The sequence below is a fragment of the Castor canadensis genome, chromosome 4 (genome assembly GCF_047511655.1).
Source record: "Castor canadensis chromosome 4, mCasCan1.hap1v2, whole genome shotgun sequence".
Classification (NCBI taxonomy): Eukaryota; Metazoa; Chordata; class Mammalia; order Rodentia; family Castoridae; genus Castor; species Castor canadensis.
The window spans coordinates 178,108,080-178,128,795 of record NC_133389.1 but is presented as its reverse complement, the minus strand read 5'-3'; the positions used below and the strand labels follow the sequence as shown (position 1 = coordinate 178,128,795).

General features: G+C 43.7%; 1 protein-coding gene across 5 annotated transcripts in view; it reads right to left on the bottom strand.

Moving 5' to 3' along the window:
- Dis3l2 (DIS3 like 3'-5' exoribonuclease 2) overlaps positions 1-20,716 on the bottom strand; it is a 370,364-nt gene that overhangs the window by 24,473 nt on the left and 325,175 nt on the right. For all 5 annotated transcript variants that reach the window (XM_020172819.2, XM_020172822.2, XM_074071998.1 and 2 more), the window contains exon 14: positions 12,186-12,265. In XM_020172819.2, the coding sequence (XP_020028408.2) occupies positions 12,186-12,265 (80 nt within the window). The remainder of the gene's footprint in view (positions 1-12,185; positions 12,266-20,716) is intronic.

Genomic DNA, 20,716 nt, shown 5'->3' with positions numbered 1-20,716 from the left:
GGCTCCCTCCTCCTGTTGCTCTCTCTGCTTCCTGGCCACCGCAAAGAAAGCAGCTTTTCTCTAACACATGTTCTCTGCTATGATGTTCAGCCTTGCCTCAGGCCACAGCAATGGTGCCAACTGACCATGGATTGAAACCATGACCCAAAATAAATCCTTCAGGAACCTCTTAAGTTGTTTTTCTCAATTATTTGCCACAGTGACGAAAATGTGACTAATACCCCCTCCTCGAGAATGCAGTTTTATGTGCCTGCCTTCCTCAGTGAGCTGTCCTGGGTCTTTCTCATCTCCACGCTCAGCATAGTACTTGGCATGAGCAGGTGTCCAATGAGGTTTTCTGGACAAGCAAAGGAATAAGGTTTACATTAGGGCTGGAAAACACCTAGGAATTGGTCGTCCAACCCTTGAGGTACCTGGGTAGAATTTCCCAGGCCCCTTCCTAGGGGGTTTGGCAGCGGGAAAGGACCCATCTGGCATGTAACACAATTCTGAATAGAAGGGCTTCATGAAGATTTCTGTAGTTCTTCTGGTGGAGGCCAGCTTTATTGGGGCTCTGGCCAGCACTGATTTCAGACTTCCATGGAGGCCAGGTGGCCTGAACTGGAAGGATCTGTAAGGAGGGCAGGGAGTCTCCTTATGAGCAGCAGCTTTGCTTTTTAGGAGTCCAGTAGGTAGCAGCAGTTTCCTGGTCTTGTAAGAGTCAACAGGGGTAAGAAGGGAGTGCCTAGGTAATCTTGGGCAGGCTACTTAAGCTCCCTCTTCCCTTCCAAGGTTATTCCAGGGAGAATGAAATGTGGTAAGCTGTGCAATGCTCTTAAGTCATGGCCAAATGTTCCATAAGTATTGCTAGCATTACAGGTTGGGTATCCCTTATGTGAAATGCAGTGAGCAGAAATGCTTCAGATTTCAGTTTGTTTGTTTGTTTTTTTAATATTTGCATAGACTTTACTGGCTAAGCATTTCCAACCCCAAAATCTGATTTTTTTTTTTTTTTTTTTTTTTGCAGTTCTGGGGTTTGAACTCACAGTTCTGTGCTTGCAAGGCAGGTGCTCTACTGCTTAAGCCACACTTTTAGTCCTCCAGTCCAAAAATCTGAAATCTGAAATGCTCCAATATCCAAAACTAGAAGCTCAGAAAGTTTTGATTTTGGAGCATTTTAGATTTGGGATTTTCAGTTTAGGGGTTGTGTGTATTTTGAACTTGTGCACTAAGTTAAGGTGACCAGAGTCTGGTGATATAAAAAAATAGAAGAATGTTAGGAACATGAGAGGAAATGCAAATCCTGCCTGCTCAAGGAGGCATCCACTGGGCTGAGCTAAGCACCTCCTGTGTTCCCCATGCTGTGTTGGGGGCCCAGTAGTCAGATCCATGTCTGCTCACCACCTCCTATCAGTAAAAGGCAAAAGATTTATATGATCTGAAGAGAAACCAGAGTGTACCACCTCCTATCAGAACTTCACCAGAGTCATAAGCTAACTCTTTCCTCAACACCTCCTGGCTGGGCACTTACAGCATGTTCCAAGCACTAGGGGCCACAGAGTCCCAGAGGACCCCAGGAAAGCCCCTGTTTACATACAGTCTTCATCTTTGCCCCACAACAACATTCACATTCCACTGCAAGGAGTTAATAGACTGTTTTGTGCCACAAAGCCAAAGTTAAGAACCTGCCTCTTAGGGTACCCAGCAAGGTACAGACCAAGGATTACTTTAACAATTTGAGAGTCAAATTGGATGACATCAGTGCTGGAAAATATCCTTAAGGGAGTGAAAAGTTCCTCTGCTTCAAGAGCAGAACACTGAAGAACCACAGTGATGGTTTCCTAGCACATTTAGAATAGACAGAACTATTCTGTCTACACTGGAGACTGAGAAGAAATGGATTTGGCTTAGAGCAAGGGCTATTCCACTGGAGGAGGAACTTTCTAACATGACAAATGCACTGGACAATTCAGTCAATTCAGCATACTAAGCACAATGCTTCACTTATCTGGAAACCTCCCTAAGGAATTCCTTATATCCAGGAGACCTAATGCTCACAGTCAGGTTGATGGTGGGGTGAGGCTAGGCTTCTAGACAGCAGTAGAGAAATGACAATGGCCTGACCATAAGAGGGAGACAAAGACAGACAGGGTAGGGCTTCGGAAATCAAGTGAAAACTGAGATAGCCATGTGGGGACATTAATTGTAGGGTCAAATGGCACTGTAGAGTGCAGCAGACTCCAAAGAAAACACATTTATATGATAATATAGACATTTTGAATAATCCTAAATTATCATAAAAACACTATGTTATGTCCAGCTGACACCATTATAAAGTAAGGTGTATATTTAAGAAAGGTTTTGATGGCGGAAGAATTGGATACCTCTCTAGGTAGAAGCATGGGTCTATAGAATAACCCATCCCTACCATTCTAGATAGCTCCAACACTAACAAATTGTATGAGGACCGCAGCTGGCCAACACTGGGCTAGCAGAATATGCCCAAGAAGTCCCACCTGAGGAAGCAGGAGACAGTGGGGGTACAGACAGCAGTGCCACAGCTCTCAGAAAGGGGATCCCTGAAAGGGTAAGAGCATGTCGCCTCCACCCTGAGATCCGATTCCAGAATCAGAGAACTCGAGACTCCAGGTGGTAAGAGCAGAGTTCTCAAACTTGGGGCTGGGCCTGGTCCCTTGCCATATCTGCTCACTCAACACAATCCACCCGGACCATCCGCATCTCCCTCATGTGCTGTGGGGCCTGGCCTGGTGGTACATAGCCCCTTCCTGGTCTCAGGGGATGGCCTAGGGGTAGCTCCAAGGCAGCTAATGATCAGTGTTCTGTATTTCAGCCAGGCTGTGCTGGCTTTTCAGAACTGCTGCTTAAGTGGACCATTTCCTCCCACTTAACTCAGTGGGCACAGGTTTGAGTCACTCTGTGAAATGACTCCCAGCTGGGTGCCCGCCATTGGAGAAGCACTCTCAGAACAGTCAACAGTGTCCCATTCCCCTTCAACCTGTGAGGCAGCTGCTAAGAAATTTATAGCCATCGATAGCCTTTTTCTGTCATCAAGCAAAGCAATTCCTTCAGGCTCTGGAGGCTTCCTGCCCAACCACCAAGAAAAAGCCACAATGCTCTAGAGAAGTGGGGAGTGGCAGTGACGACAGATCGGAAACACTTCCCCACCAAGAGCACAGGCAAACACAGCCAAAAGCAGCATGAGCCAAGCACGTTCTGGTAACCTGCCAGGCAGCTGCAAGAGGTGACAGCCATGGGCACCTTTCTTCAGGCTCAGACCCAACCTACAATCCTGTGGCCTGCTTTCCATTAGGCTAACCTCCCTGAGAGTGTCACAAGCCTCTGTGGCCTGAGCCTCCAGGTGCCCAAGTGAGGGTATTTACAGCTGTACAGTCATAAGCACCTTCTGTACTTACATACCATATATTCATTAAGGGTGTTCTCCACTAATTTTCCTAAGATTTATGGATGGCTCAGCACTTCACTTTCCTAATGGCTTAATATTAATTCCTCTATTTGATACTCCTGATAGTCCAGGAGTTGATTTACAAATTGAGTTCAATTGACGACTATGACAGTCCCTCCATCTACTTTAACAGAGAGAAGTCTTATAGGAAATGAATGCCTGCAGAACTATTGAAAGGGCTGGAGGATCAGTCATGAAGTTGGGCCCCTAAGAATCATTAAGAATCAGATTACTGATCATTACATCTGTGATAGCCCAAACATGAGGAAACTACTCATTGATTTTAGAATCATACCACCTCAGAGTCACAGTCTTAAAAGTTGAGGGTTCTAGGACTCCCCTCATTTGCTGGAGACTTGGAACCAGAAACCTGCTGGTCAAATTACCTTTTCTTGTCTCCCTGGAGAACATGGACTCCTCAGGCTCAGTCTTTCTTCTTTAGTGACTTACTGCCTGAATCTAAGTTGCAAGCAAATGAATCTCCTTAGCACAATCTAAATCACACCTTGAGCCTCAGCTGCAAAGGCTGGGAAGTGTACCTGTTCAGTTTCCTGCCTAGGTAGGTTAAGCAGGAGCAGGAATGGATGCTGAGTAAGCTGAAGCCAGACAGAGAGCAGTTAGGTCAATGGTCAAGACCACGTTTAATGCCTTGCAATGCAAACACATGCTCCATTTATAGTAATTTTCACAAAAGGCCAAACCATCTTCACAAACTTACACTAAGTAACTTGTGATAAACATTAGTTGGTTTTCTCTTAAGTAAAATTTCAGTTCCTAGCCCATAAATCATTGTTGCCACATTTTAAACTTACAAGTATTCTTAAATTTAAAATAACTGTATATGCTATGCTTGTATACAACTGGCAACACAGTAGGTTTGTTTGCACCAGCACCACCACAAACATGTGAGTAATGCACTGTTACAATGTTAAGACAGTTATGATGTCACTAGACAATAAGCATTCTGCAGCTCCATTACAATCTTACGGAATCATAGTCTGTGACTGAGTGAAACGTCATTATGCAACAGTTGAGTGTAGGATCCCAAATCACATTCCTATCAGCAAATTTAATGAAAGATGAGCAAGAGCTCTACACAGAAAATCATAAAATATTATTGAGGAAAACTAAAGAAGACCTAAATGAAGAGAGGGATATCCTATGTTTGCGAATTAGAAGACTAAACATAAGTGTCACATTTTCTCATACTAATCTATAGATTCAAAGCAATCTCAGCCAACAATGACAACAATAATGCTGGCTCTAAAATCTGTATGGAAATACTCTTTATAGAAAAATGAGATGTAAAGTCTAGATCTACTGGATATCAAGACTTTTTTTCCAAAAAGGTATAATATTTAGTATAACATAATAGTGACACAAGAACAGATGTACACACCAACTACTGAAACAAGACAGTGCAGAACCAGACCTGAGCATATACTTTTGGCAAAGGTGACACTGTGGAGTAGTGGGAAAATTTTTTTCAATAAAAGATGCTGGGTCAGGGGGTGGGGGCAGGGGGGAGAAATGACCCAAGCCTTGTATGCACGTATGAATAAAAAAAAAAAGATGCTGGGTCAATTTGATAGGAATATGGAAAAAATGAAACAGGTACCATATTAAAAAATCAATTCTAAGTAGATTCTTCTAGAAGGTAATGTGGGAAAATATCTTCAAGATTTTGATATAGGCAAGATTTATTTATTTGTTTGTTTTGGTGGTACTGGGGTTTGAACTCAGGGTCTCACACTTGCTAGGCAGGCACTCTATCACTTGAGCCATGCCCCCAACCAGCAAAGATTCATTAAATGGGATACAAAAGTAGTTAAGCATAAAAGAAAAAGACTGCTACAACAAAATCCATTAAAACTAAGCACTTATGTTTAGTAATGAGAGGAAAAAAGCAGACTACAGAGTAGATATGTGCAACAAAGGACTCTAAATCAACAAGAAAATCCAGTAGAAGAGCAGGCAACAAATTTGAAAAGGCACTTTACCAAGTGGCCATAATCAGCTGAACTCTCATATGTTGTTGGTGGAACTCAATACAATTCAGCAATTTCACTCCTAGGTATATATTCAAAAGAAATACATGCTTATGTTGTTCTAATTGGGGAATCTAAATATGACAAGTTTCCTATTGGCTTAGAGTATCTGTTACAAAGAATGGAGTGCCATGTAACTATGTATTCCCACTGGGTCCTACTAGACAGCTTCATTCTATTAACACATTCAGTAATGACCTAAGTATCTGGCTATTACCATAACCTTGTTGCCATTTTCAAATTGCCATGAGCCAAGCATTTCTTCTGAATGATTAATCTATTTTAATGACTGCCTTTTAATTTTCATCTTTTCTTGTTGCTATCCATCTGTGCTTGTAGTCATTGGGGGAAAATGTAGACATATTTTGGGGTAGGAAGGTATGCTAACAGTGAGTATTCTGAAGTTTTTTTTTTTTAATTGGTAGAAGAAAATAGCCAGGAATAATGTCACCAGAGCCTGAGTGAAAACTGCCTTTTTTGAAGATGCCATTCTTATTAGCCAAGAATTTTATATTTAAAAGTTCATCTTGAGGAAATAATATGTAATAAAATTTGAAATAAAGGGATAGTAACTCTAAGAGGAGACTTATAACTGATAATACTGTGAGTGGAGTGAATCTGTTAAACGAATGACTTTGATGGTTTTCATGCACAGGCAAAATACAGGCACGAGATTTTTATGTAGTGATCTGCTTTTACTTTGTAATTTGTAGTCCTCAACAGACTTAAAAAAAACAACAACCAAAAAACAAAGTTATTCTTACACTTAGGTTATTAAAAAAAAAAAAGAAGTACATGCATATGTGCACCAAAAGACATATACAAGTAGAATTGTTTATAATAGCCTCAAACTGGAAACAACCCAAAGTTTGACTGGATTAATGCAAATTATATAAATCATGATGCACTCATACAAAAGGGAAAGTCTTGCAGCAATGAAAAAGAATACAACATAGTTAGATGCAACAACAAGGATGAATTCTCATAAACAATGCTGAGAGAAAAAAAGACACAAAAGAGAACTTGCAGAATGATTTCATTCATGTCAAGTTCAAAGCGGGGCAAAGTATTTTCTAGTGTTAGAAGTTATGATGCTATTCTTTTGGGACTGTGAGAGGCTTCTTGGGGCTATAACATTCTACTTAATGACCATGTGTGTTTGTTTTCTCATATTCCCTTGAACTAGAAGTTTATGATTTGTGTACTCTTCTCTATGCATGTCATCATTAAAAAATAAGTTTTACAAAGTTTATTATAATAATCTATATTTTATGTTCCAGCATATATGAGGCAAGAAAATAGCAGAATGGGTAAGCTGTACTGCATGCTGGGAAATGGCCAGTGTGCCTGTTTGTATGCACTGATGGGTCTGCATCTGGCCTGTGGCCAGTAAAATCCTTCCATCTTTGTGGCTTCCCCCTTGCTCTGGTCAGGTTGTGGCCTTAAAGAGGTAGTAGGAGCCAAAGGGCTAGTGATTTCTACAAAAGGCTGAGTACCAGCTGAACAGTGTAGGAAGTGTGTTAAGGCAATTCAGGGCTTTAGAACACATCTTCAGGCACCATCCCTACAGTTCTCTCAGCAGGTCTGGGGACAGAGTACAGACAACTCAGCTGATAAGCAGCTTGTCCTGGTCCCTATGTACAGATGGTACATGTGCAGGATGTGGGTGACTAATAGTGAGTGTGCTATATACAACATGTTAAGGCACTGCAAGCCCTTAACGCAGCTGCCCCTGGACCTCTAGCAACATAGCACAGTTCTCCAAGCTGCTCTGCGCCCACCCTGCTGCGCACCTCATGGCTGAGGCAGTGCTCCAGGGAGAAGCCTACAGCTCTGCTTCTTATTTACAGCCTGACCTTGGGCAGGGTTTCCCTCTCTCTAAAATGAGAGTGTTTATGTCTGATTCTCTTCTTCTGGTAGGGAAAAGTGAGTTGAATGAAACACTGCATTTTGGCACCCACAATATCCTCATTGCTGCTGCCTGGAGTGAAGTGATAGGCAGAAAAGGCACGAAGAGTCATTGCTATCTCTCTGTCATGGGGACAGTGGAGAAACACACCCTTCACTGCACCCCACCCCACATTCCTGCCATGGAAACAGGAGTCAGACCGGCATCACAGGAATGCCAAATCCCACCTGCTATGATGGGTCACCGTGAGCTCACACCTGTACTGTGAGTGGCTGACTCCCACATGCACGTTACAGCTGCAGCTGCTCCAATGAGGTCACTTCCGGCACTTCTCTGGCTGTGCTGCCTCCAGGCTCCCCTAAGATTTGAGCTCCCTTTTCTCCTAACCTGGGGCTTCAGCAGAACAAGAAAGGCATTCTTCATTCTGACCTAGCAGAATCTGTAAGAGGCCTGGAGGCACTTGCGCTCTGCCATGAAAGGTTCTTAGGTAACTTTGCTCTTAGCCTGAGGAACTGGCAGCAGCTCTAAGTGCAGACAGAAAATGCCATTTCCGAAGTGCAGGGAAGTGTTGGTGCTGGTTTGAAGCTGACAGGGTTGCTGGGAAATATTCCCTCTGCTTATTCAGGGGAAAGGAAGAGGAAAAGAACCAAGCAGAGAGAGAGACAAATTAAGTGCGGGATTTGATCCAGGTCCCCCTACTATTTCCTCAAGTGTGGCAGCCAGGGAAAAGTGCCACTCAGATTGCCTGCCACAGAATGTGAACTGCTGATGGCCACAGGGGTGGCTGCTCAATTCTGCTTCAACATCTCCCAACCATTCTTCCTGCTGTCATGGGGCTGCTCACAGACAGTGACCCAGAAGCTGCATTCAGGGTCTAGACACAGGCCAGGTCTTGCAGGAGGACATCCAACAGGTGTAAACACCCTCACTTGGGCACCTGGAGGCCCAGGCCTCCAGGCCTCCTCACAGCTGCAGGAGGTGACAGCCATGGGCACCTTTCTTCAGATGCAACCTGCAATCCTGTGGCCTGCTTTCCATTAGGCTAACCTCCCTGAGAGTATCTCATTCCCCTTTAATCTGTGAGGCAGCTGCTAAGTGATTTATAGCTATTGATAACTTTGCTCCAGGATTCATTAGGAACAACAGGAAACAACAGGGAAAAAGGCTTTGCATCATTCTGTGTTGACCCAGGCCTGGGAGGTACAGTGTCTACATCACTGTGCAGTTGGCTGGTTGTACCGTGAATGATGCTCTGAAAAGGGCTAATGACAAACTGAGGGCCCTTACAAACAGTTAAAGGCCAAATGCGAGAGCCTGATGGACTCTTTGGTCTGTCCTTCCCTAGTACATGCCTCCTGCTTACCTCTCGTTGGAAGATGTGTGGAGGCCTCAGGGCTATCCCATGAACTTCTAGGCCACAGGGAGAGTTAAATGCCAGGATAGTCCAAGGGGATATGCTGGGCCTCAGAAGGAGAAAAAGATTATACACCAAAGGAGTGAGGAGCATCAGCTTTAAGATCTGAGGAACTACATCAAGGGGCCAGGAAATAAGACTAGATGAGCAAGAATTCATTGATTTGGGGGTGCTTTCTTGGGATGTAGAATTTAATACCCAACAAAGAATCCAGGGATGGGGCAAACTCACTGTTGGGTGGCCCTGAGAAGCCTAAGAAAGTGATATCTAAGGCTGAACAAAGGCTGAGCCTGAATTACCCTGGCAGATGGCAGAATATACTTGAATATAGGAGACCAACAGAGGGGGCCCACAGTGTGCCCCTTTACCCCAGTACTCTAAATGTGCTGCCCTTGTATAAAGCTTAGTGGTGTTTCTCCTTTGCAGGTAGGACAGGACAGCAGGGAAGGGCATCACAGAGCTGGGATAACATGGGTTCCTGAGGGCCTGGGCTCTGAATATAATTTCCTAAATGCTACTATTACTCTATATTTGGAAAATGACCCTACAAATGAACAGAGGGACACAGACAAGGCAGGCAGAGCCTGGGAGAGGGGAGTCATGGTCCAGCTCATAGGCTCCTCCATGCTTCACCTCACAATTCACATGTTTGGAAAGGAGTCTGCTTAGAACAAAGAGCATTATACACAACTAAAGTGGTCAGGCATGTGTACCAGTCTCTTCCCTGATCAACAAACTGTTTAGCTACAGCTGGGATTCCTGGATGCTAGATGCAGTCATGGGCACTGGAAAAACAGAAGGAAGCCACAAACTGACTGCTGTGTTGGAAGAGGCAACTGACACTTGGTGGCATCCTGCATGACAGACTGGTGATGCACTGCAGTGTGATTTCCTTGCACAGAGAGATGACGCATACCATGAGTTTGAACAGATGAAGAAACCTGAGGCTCAGAGAGGAATGTTGTCTAAGGAATGAGAATGAACCCAAGACGGACTTAAAGACAAGCAAAAGAGAGGCAGAGAGAGGGGCATTGAGGCATTCAATGGCCATACTTTCCAAGATCATGGCGCCTATGTCCTTTCTTCCACAAATGCTTTCCTTTCCAGGTCTTGGGAGTGAAAGCTTATCTATATTTATAACCCCTAAATTCTCTTCCAACCTGATATTCTGCTATGAGGTCAGAGCTTGGGTATTTTCTCCTCTCATGTTCAAAGTGGACCTCAGCTGTTGTCATCATTGGATACCTGTACTGCTAAGACATGAACTTGAAGTACAGAGGGTCAGTACCTTCCCCCACTCAACAGAAACTCTTCAGCTCCTTTTCCAAACAGCAGAGTCAGGCCAGAATTTGAATCTGGCTTGGAAGACCCCTTTCTGTTGTCACAGTTTGTGTGCCTGGGTCTGTCGCCCATTGACATCTAGCAAGGGAGAGCAACAGTGGGCACACAGGAGAGAGGCAGATGGGCATACCGCACCATTTGTTTTTTCTTATTTATTTATTTATTTATTTTTGTGGTACTGGGCTTGAACTCAGTGCCTACACCTTGAGCCACTCCATTTCTTATTTATTTATTTATTTATTTTTGTGGTACTGGGCTTGAACTCAGTGCCTACACCTTGAGCCACTCCATCAGTCCTTTTTTGGTGATGGGTTTTTCAAGATAGAGATGGCTTTGAGCTGTGATCCTCCTGATCTCTGCCTCCTGAGTAGCTAGGATTACAGGCATGAGCCACTGGTGCCCAGCACACCATTTATGGCTTATGGTCCTCTTACTCCCCAGTGATGATTGCCGGGCCACCAGGGACTGGCTCAATTGTCCCAACTAGCCCAGGGGCCACAGAGAAGCTGAGCCCTACTTCTCTGTTGAATTAAACATTATGAGAAGTCAAGATAGTGGTTTTGACATAATGTTATTTCAAAAACAGCTTTATTCCAGATGGGGGATGATGGCATTAAAGGAGGCTTAGTCAACCTTTCCTATGATTTATGTGGTAGGAACTATATCATCTGCCTAAAGAAAAATTATAGAGTAATGATGTCTTGAAAGCAATCTGAATGGAGATTTGGTCACAAGGACTCCTGGTAACCTGTCTTCTACCAACAATAGCACAAGAGTTCTTGAGGAAGACATGGGCTTCTCTTTGAGGAGGTAATGTATAGCTCTGCTGGCACATACCTACTGTTCCTTCCATTGGATAAAATTAAATGGCTTGGATATTTACACAATGAGAATGGAGCACACTGTTTTCAAGTCCCAGCTGGGACTGCTCTTGTCCTCGATTAGGGTTCCAAGAGTGGTAACCTGGGACAACTATCTTCCATCCATTCTCTTTCCAGTATGAATGTGCTACTGCTGACTCCATTTCTCAGAGGTGTACAACTTACTTGATGTGAGTTAATTGAGATCCCTGGGCCTCAACTTCCACAGCACAGCAGTAATGAAAGAACACTCTACAGACTGTTATGAGGGTTAAGTGGGAATAACATATGTAAAGGCCCTAGGACTGTGCCTTACACAGAACAGGCACCATCATCACCACCATCATTGCCGTTGTCATCAGGGCACATTCCCTGTGCCTCATTCACTACCACTGTCATTGTCTCACTAACAACACAGTCTGTGAAGAAAAGAAAAGGTACTCTAAAATTATGTTGGGGCCACTTTGCTAATAAGGCCACTACCTCAAATCTCTGTAGGCACCAAGAAATCAACTTCTCTTTTCTCTCTTTCTTTATTTTGGCAGTATTGGGCTTTGAACTCAGGGCCTCTTGCTTGCTAGGCAGGCACTCTACCATTTGAGCCACTCTGCCAGCCCAGAAATCAACGTCTTAACTAAAAAAGCCACAAGGTGGTCAATCACAATAGAATCCTTAAGTACAACTGCTGTGGTTACAGAGGTGCAACGCAGGTCAAAGTGGTGCCTGAATCACATGAGCAAGCACGTGCTTAGTGATGAGGCTAGGGTGGCTGGAGAACAGCTAAACCTGCAAGGAAGGTTTGCTTTTGAATATGTGTGTGTGTGTGTGTGCGTGCGTGCGTACGTGCGTGTGTGTGTGACAGTGCTGGGGTTGGAACTTAGGGCCTCACACTTGCTAGGCAGGTGCTCTACCACTTGAGCCACTCCCCCAGTCCCTTGAATACACTTTTAATACATCACAGTCTCTCCTACACAAGTTCTTCAAGCCTGAATTTAGGGGCAAAAGAGATTTCATGGGGGAAATATTTTTGTGCCAACCATTGTCTAGTGCAGTAGCAACATGTGTGAGCCCTTTGTAAGAGAAGCTGCATCAGGAAGTCAGCCACTGCTGCACAATAGGTGAGGTGCCCCTTTCCCACTGGGCGGCTTACTTGTTGCTGTCTCGGTACTCATAGATATGACATCCTTGAGGCAATCCAGTCTCATGGTCCAGAGTGAAAGCAAGTTTTAGCTGAAGAAGGAAGAGAAAAACAAGTGACTTTTAGGTGGCATGTTCTATTCATTCCAACAGCTGAAATGGAACACAGAAATCAAGCAAAATAAACTCTCTCCTGGGCCTCCTGCTTTGGGAAAAGGCCACCTCTTACAAGAGCCCTGTCATCAACAGGGACTATCACCAGGATCCTACTTATTAATCTAGCATGTAACCAATTATTTATGAATTGCCCTTGCCTATTCGGGCCCACCACTGAGCTAGCTGAGGGGGTAGAAACATGACAGCAGCGAGGGGCTGCCTTTATGGGGCTTTCAGTCCAGTAGAGGGGCTTGACAGCAATCAAACCACCACACTAAGGAACATGCAAGTATATATAGGTAGAACTTTGAATTAAAGAAGGTTCTCTGAGGTAGGGAAAAAACCTCTCATGTTTCTATTAAAACTTAGATGGAATAGGGCTATGTGAAGGAGAATAGGGTTATCTAGACTATGGGTGGGATGGGAAGGGGGAACAAAGTGGATTTTCCTGGGCAGAGGGCACAGCATGTACACTGGTTCTGGGGCAGGAGCTCTATCAACTGAAGACAGCTATAGCAACAGATTCGGGGACACACTGGATAGTGACATTGGGAGGGAAGGGTAGGCAGAAAATGCAGGACTTTACCAAAGGTTTTGGTATAGGTAAAGATTTTTTGGTCTTTACCAAAGGAAAGCACCTGACCAGCTTTAAGGAGGGGGTGGACAGTGGCATCAGAGTTTTGTGTTAGAATACCCCTACACAGCAGGGTAGACTTCAGGGGAAAGGACAGAAATAGGAGACTACAGGGTGCTGCTGCTGGAGCTGAGGGGAGTGGTGATAGGGGTTGGGGTACTAAAGGGAGGGTGGGCAAGATGGACAGAAGTGGACAATTCAAGATCTATAGTGGAGGTACATTTTCAGAAGTAGAATTAACAGGATATGCTGATGGATTTGATGTTGGGAGTGGAGGCAACAGAAGAAAAACAGGATGGTTTAAGTTTTTTATTTTAATAACCAACCAGGTAGTCATTCTACTGCTGAGAGGGAAGACTAACTTTGGGGGTGGGTAGGGAGTCAAAAGTTTGGTTCTACCAGACAAGGATGCCCACTATCTCCACTGCTATTCAACACAGTACTGGAATTCCTAGCTAGAGCAATTAGGCAAGGAGAAGGAATAAAAGGAATACAAATAGGTAAAGAAACTGTCAAAATATCCCTATTTGCAGACGACATGATCCTATACCTTAAAGACCCAAAAAACTCTACTCAGAAGCTTCTAGACATCATCAATAGCTATAGCAAGGTAGCAGGATATAAAATCAACATAGAAAAATCATTAGCATTTCTATACACTAACAATGAGCAAACGGAAAAAGAATGTATGAAAACAATTCCATTTACAATAGCCTCAAAAAAAATCAAATACCTAGGTGTAAACCTAACAAAAGATGTGAAAGACCTCTACAAGGAAAACTATACACTTCTGAAGAAAGAGATTGAGGAAGACTATAGAAAGTGGAGAGATCTCCCATGCTCATGGATTGGTAGAATCAACAGAGTAAAAATGTCGATACTCCCAAAAGTAATCTACATGTTTAATGCAATTCCCATCAAAATTCCAATGACATTCATTAAAGAGATTGAAAAATCTACTGTTAAATTTATATGGAAACACAAGAGGCCACGAATAGCCAAGGCAATACTCAGTCAAAAGAACAATGCAGGAGGTATCACAATACCTGACTTCAAACTATATTACAAAGCAATAACAACAAAAACAGCATGGTACTGGCACAAAAACAGACATGAAGACCAGTGGAACAGAATAGAGGATCCAGATATGAAGCCACACAACTATGAGCAACTTATCTTTGACAAAGGAGCTAAAAATATACGATGGAGAAATAGCAGCCTCTTCAACAAAAACTGCTGGGAAAACTGGTTAGCAGTCTGCAAAAAACTGAAACTAGATCCATGTATATCATCCTATACCAAGATTAACTCAAAATGGATCAAGGATCTTAATATCAGACCCCAAATTCTTAAGTTGATACAAGAAAGAGTAGGAAATACTCTGGAGTTAGTAGGTATAGGTAAGAACTTTCTCAATGGAACCCCAGCAGCTCAGCAACTAAGAGATAGCATAGATAAATGGGACCTCATAAAACTAAAAAGCTTCTGTTCATCAAAAGAAATGGTCTCTAAACTGAAGAGAACACCCACAGAGTGGGAGAAAATATTTGCCAACTATACATCAGACAAAGGACTAATAACCAGAATATATAGGGAACTTAAAAAACTAAATTCTCCCAAAACTAATGAACCAATAAAGAAATGGGCAAGTGAACTAAACAGAACTTTCTCAAAAGAAGAAATTCAAATGGCCAGAAAACACATGAAAAAATGCTCACCATCTCTAGCAATAAAGGAAATGCAAATTAAAACCACACTAAGATTCCACCTCACCCCTGTTAGAATAGCCATCATCAGCAACACCACCAACAACAGGTGTTGGCAAGGATGCGGGGAAAAAGGAACCCTCTTACACTGTTGGTGGGAATGTAGACTAGTACAACCACTCTGGAAAAAAATTTGGAGGCTACTTAAAAAGCTGGACATCGATCTACCATTTGATCCAGCAATACCACTCTTGGGGATATACCCAAAAGACTGTTACTCCAGAGGCACCTGCACATCCATGTTTATTGAGGCACTATTCACAATAGCCAAGTTATGGAAACAGCCAAGATGCCCCACTACTGACGAATGGATTAAGAAAATGTGGTATCTATACACAATGGAATTTTATGCAGCCATGAAGAAGAACGAAATGTTATCATTCGCTGGTAAATGGATGGAATTGGAGAACATCATTCTGAGTGAGGTTAGCCTGGCCCAAAAGACCAAAAATCGTATGTTCTCCCTCATATGTGGACATTAGATCAAGGGCAAACACAACAAGGGGATTGGACTTTGAGCACATGATAAAAGCGAGAGCACACAAGGGAGGGGTGAGGATAGGTAAGACACCTAAAAAACTAGCTAGCATTTGTTGCTCTTAACGCAGAGAAACTAAAGCAGATACCTTAAAGCAACTGAGGCCAATAGGAAAAGGGGAACAGGTACTAGAGAAAAGGTTAGATCAAAAAGAATTAACCTAGAAGGTAACACCCACGCACAGGAAATCAATGTGAGTCAATGCCCTGTATAGCTATCCTTATCTCAACCAGCAAAAACCCTTGTCCCTTCCTATTATTGCTTCTACTCTCTCTACAACAAAATTAGAGATAAGGGCAAAATAGTTTCTGCTGGGTATTGGGGGGGGGAGAGAGGGAGGGGGCGGAGTGGGTGGTAAGGGAGGGGGTGGGGGCAGTGGGGAGAAATGAACCAAGCTTTGTATGCACATATGAATAATAAAAGAAAAATGAAGAAAAAAAAAAAAGAAAAAAAAAGTTTGGTTCTAGACATGTTAAGCTTAGAGACAACCACTAGCTTTCTTGTGTTGGGGAAGATGAGGACAGGAACCCTGGTAAAGTTCTGATTTCTTTTTGGACTCTGGCAGGGGGTGCTCAGATGAGCTAGACCTCAGGAAGGCTTCCTATCCTGCCAGGGCTTAGGGAACCATGGCAGGCAGCTTTAACATTTCCAAAGCAGAGCCAATTACTGTCTTTACAAATTCACTGGGTTTTTAAACCACTAGGGAAATTTTCACTAAAATGAACGGCACACTAGGAGGGTACGTTATGATTTTTAACTGCAGGGCTGTTAACACAGCTAATGGTCTGCATCATTAGATGGTGGACGTTCTCTCCCTCAGAGGGGAACAAGCTCTTAGGAATGGCTTGTCCTCTTACTGACCCAAATGAACACTCAAAAACAGAAACACACTCTTATTTACCACCATGAAGCCAGAAACTTTGAGTCAAAGACATGCTTTTCCTACAGAGCGCTGCTTAGCTCTTCCCAGCTCTCTTTCGGTAAAACAAATCATACTTATGTAAAAAAAAAAATCTATCAATTACAACAACACCTTTCTCCTGACTTCTCTCTTTGTAGCTGACTGCATATTTCAAGTCTACACTGCTTTGAAATTTTCAAATCTTTTGACTCAATGTTTTAAGTTATGGATTTATGGCTTAGAAAAATTACCAGAAATGAATGAAGAAAAGTTTTATTTGAAGAACTGTTTACCTCAATGTTACATATTGGAAAGACTAACAGACCAGCAAAGGCAGAAGTTAAATAAGCTGCACTCCAGTCAGTCACATATGGGATAGCATGCAGCCATTACGCTGCTCAGGAAAAAATTTCACTAACATGGGAATGTATTTGGGATAGACGGATAAAGCAGGATGCATACTTGATTATATACCATGAGAACGGAGTGAAAAAGAACAAAGGCTGCATAGAAGAAGGCTGGGAAGAAAGAGACCAAAATGGCACAGTGGTAGTCACGTGGTTGGAGGCGCCTATGATTCTTTCTTTGCATTTTTCAGAGTCTTCATGATAAGATCATGTTACTTTGATTCTTATGACTGATAACTCTTACTTCTTGATAGAATTCTAAGCCCTTCTGGTTTTCCTGGGTCTTTGGTTTCTAATTTCAGTACACCTGGTCTATGTTGAGTCTTTGCTTGTCCTACTGGCCACTACAACAGTTAAGTATAGCAGTCAGCTTTTTCAACCAGTTCCCAAGGGCTTCTATTCCCTTATCATGAAAGGACGTACCAGGTTAGAGAGGACTAAGCTATTAGGCAAGTTCAGTGACACAGGGGAGATGAGCTGGCAGGGCAGGCTTGTATGGATTTCATGTGGTCAGAAAGGAAAAGCCATGACAGGTTTCAAAGCAGAAGATAGCCCTTTTTGATGGTCAGGTAGAGAATGGGCTAATGTTGACAGAAAGCCCGAAAAAAGGAAGGCCTTCTGGAATGCTGTTAGGGCTGGCTGATAAGAAGATGAAATTTGGCTCTCAGGAAGGCCTGCAGGGATGGGAGTGATAGGGGACAGCTAAGAAACAAGCCTGACAAGATGACAAGACTGGGAACACACACACGGAGCCATGTGACAGTGACATCCAGAATCTTCCCCCCAGCATTATTTCACTCCCAATTTCTCATGACCAGGTGACAAAGAAGGAATGAGATAGAAGCTGTGATTTTCAGTCATGAAGGCACTGTGGGAAATGTAACACCAGGGGAATTCCCAAAGTCAGGAAACTACACACCAATTTAACAATAAGGTAAGTCAGGAGGGTGGTGATGGGGAGGAGGGAGAAGGACACTCATATTTACTAAATGGAGAACTCCTATTTATTGACTGCCTATCAAGTGAAAGCTGGCCTCTAACCTGATGACAGCCATCTGAATTAGGTATTACTATTTCCTTTTTATAGGTGAGGAACTTGGGGCTGAGAAAGATTAAATAATTTAGTTGGGCTTGGTGACACACCTGCAATCTTGGTACTTGGGAGGTTGAGGCAAGAAGACTGAGAGTTGGAGGCCAGCAAGGTCTACACAGAGAGACCCTGTCTCAAAAACCAATGACTAAATAATTTATTCACACCACAATTAGAACTAGAAGAATAATTTATTCACACCACAACTAGAACTAGAATTTCATCCAAATCTGATGTACAATGGATGGAAGATCTTCCTTCTTTACTATAGAAGGAAGGAAAACTGTCCAGGGATACAGATTGGTTTGTAGGTTGGGCAAAAAGGATCTGGAATGTCCTTGTATGATTTTTGTTCTTTCCTAAGAACAAGGAGGCCAAATTATCCATAAGGAGAGAAGGAGTGGAAGTTTAAGGAAAGTAATGAAGGCTTGAAATTGCTTCTTTGGAAAATAGAAAAAGCAGTTGGACAAGGAGGAGCATAAGGATCGTCAGGGATAATTAAGGGTCCACTTAGAGCATTCAGGATCTGAAGTTACTGTAGTGAGCCTGTGCGTGCTTGCTGGTTTTTTTCTAGCAACCTACATGATGGCTGATGAAAGTCAAGTTGATCCAAAGCTGCATAATTGCCAGGAAGGTTTGAGGGCAAGAGAGTGATGATATGATACAGCAACACATAAGACACAGATAGACCAGGCAATTTAAGGATAAAAATGAAAAGTTCTGACAGGAAAAAAATAGAGAGTCTGGGCGATAGATGTTGTATATGAAACTAATATTTATTGAGCGTATCTGTCCTCAGCATCTTTCATGTGTGGTCTTACTTAATCCTCACATTAGCCTTGTGTAGTCAGCTTCTAACACTATGTTTAGAAGAATTTAATAAGTATTTGGCCTAAATTGGCCAGTAAGTGGCAGGGCTAAAGTGTGGTCCATGCTGCTACCCACTAGACTGTACTGGCCTCTTAGTTGTCAGTGAGCTTGAGGTGAATTGTTGTGGGAGGTAAGGGGGTGGGGTGGAGGGACTGGAGGCTGTGGTAGGAGAGCACGTAGGTTATGTACCTGACCTTGGAGAAGGAATACCAATCACAAGATCCAAAGGGAAGCCAAGGAATGGAGAGCTGGGGATAGGAAAGGGGAATCCTTTATGAAGTACTGAAATTCACCTAGGATGACATACTGCTTCCCAGATAAACCAAGTCATAAAGCAGGTCTCTACAGGTGTGTACGTGTGTGTAGGTGCAGACTTTATGCAAAGTTCAAAACATGAATGAATGAGTCCTCTGGTCCTTGTAGCAGATATGGATGATGCAGAGCCAGCAGGCATTTCCTCCTTCCTAATGAGACACTAATTTTACTCAGCTATTCACACCCCACCTTCTCCACTGTCCAAGGTCCCTAGGGGAGAACAGATGCAATCTCCAGCTCCAGGCCTGGACCTGATAGTGGTAAAGGAAGGCCAGATGCCTTTCAGGCACTGACCAGAAGTCCAAGCTAATCATTGTCTACCCTTTCCTAGGAACTGGCTCAATGACCTGTCTGAAGCCTGTGGGTTAAAAGGGATGTAGGCTGAGTGCCCCTGCAGGAGGGCCAGTGCTGTGGCAACCAGCATGTTCCCAGTCTGAGAACGAGCAGAAAACTCTGAAGGAAAGTGGGACAAAAGACCTGCAGCAGAGGACAGTCAGCCTCTATGGAGGCTGCATCCTGCTCGCCTCCATCTCTGCAGCAGCCATTCTCTTCTAAGTGCTCACTGCTCCTCTTGAGGACACTGACACACAATGTCCATGCACATGACTGGCTTTCCTCTCCTAATCCACTCTTACCATGCAGCTGAGTTACTTTTCTAGAGCACAAACCTGATGACACTTTCCTCTTACAGTGTCTTGGATCCAGCCTGGGCTGGCTTTCTGCAGCTGGAGATATGAAAGTGAGTTAACTACAGCCCAGGTTCTCTGGAGGGCAGGTGCTTTGCATGAACAAATACAGACTAATAGTGGGGTGATGAGGTGAATGTGTGCCAGTCTAGAAAGCCCTCAAGGTAGACAACAGAGGTACAAAGGCCTGGAGCACCCCACTTGCTCTGTGCAGAGCCTGGCACCTCCCCAAACATACTGGACAGCTCACTGCCGAAGTCCAGATAGGGCCACACACTCTCTTACCTCTGTGCCTGCTTCCCAGGAAGCCCTTCCTGCCTGTCTACCCATCCATCCTTTGTAAAGCGCCTCTGATCTGTTCCTCCCTCTTCTGGTATGCTGGAGGCTGGGCATCTCCCTAGAGGTCCCCAGAGCTCTGGACAGGCAGCCTTAACAGGGGTGTTGGGTGCTCAGTGCCTTTATCACACCTGTCCACAGCAGTTGTCCAATTTCATCCTTGTACTTATTTTTCTTTTTTGGTGGTACTGGGGTTTGAACTCAGGGCCTTATACTTGCTAGGCAGGTGCTCTACCACTTGAGTCATGCCCCTAGTTCATTTTTATTTTGTTAGTTTTGAAATAGGGTCTTGTATTTTTTAGCCTGGGCCAGCCTGGACCATGATCCTCCTATTTATGCCTCCCACATAGCTGAGATGGCAGGCACACACCATGCTGAAGTTTTTACTGGTTGAGATGGGGTCCCACCAATTTTTTGCCCAGGCTGGCCTCCAATTGTGATCCTCCTGATTTCTGTCTCCATAGTAGTTAGAATTATAGGCATGAGTAGCAGCACGTGGCACATACTTGTACTTTTTATTCCTCTTTTCTTTCAGTAAACAAATTCTGCTTTACATCTGTCCCTTCTCAGTAACTGTACCAAGCAGTGGCTTAGACTCTAATGTTTAGGTGTCCCATTTTGCCAGAGCCCCTGAAGAAGCACACATTCCTTCCTTTGACAGTGGACCCTGGATACTTTCTACATAGCAGGCCCAGCCGGGACACAGGTAGGTGCATATGCTGCCATCTGTGCTAGGGTAGGAGCCCTAATTGAGGCCTGCAGGGATCTACCCATGCAGCAGGTCAGCTTAGAAAGCCAGCCTGCAGGAACAGCAGCCACTATGGGACTTCACAAGGTCTTTCCCT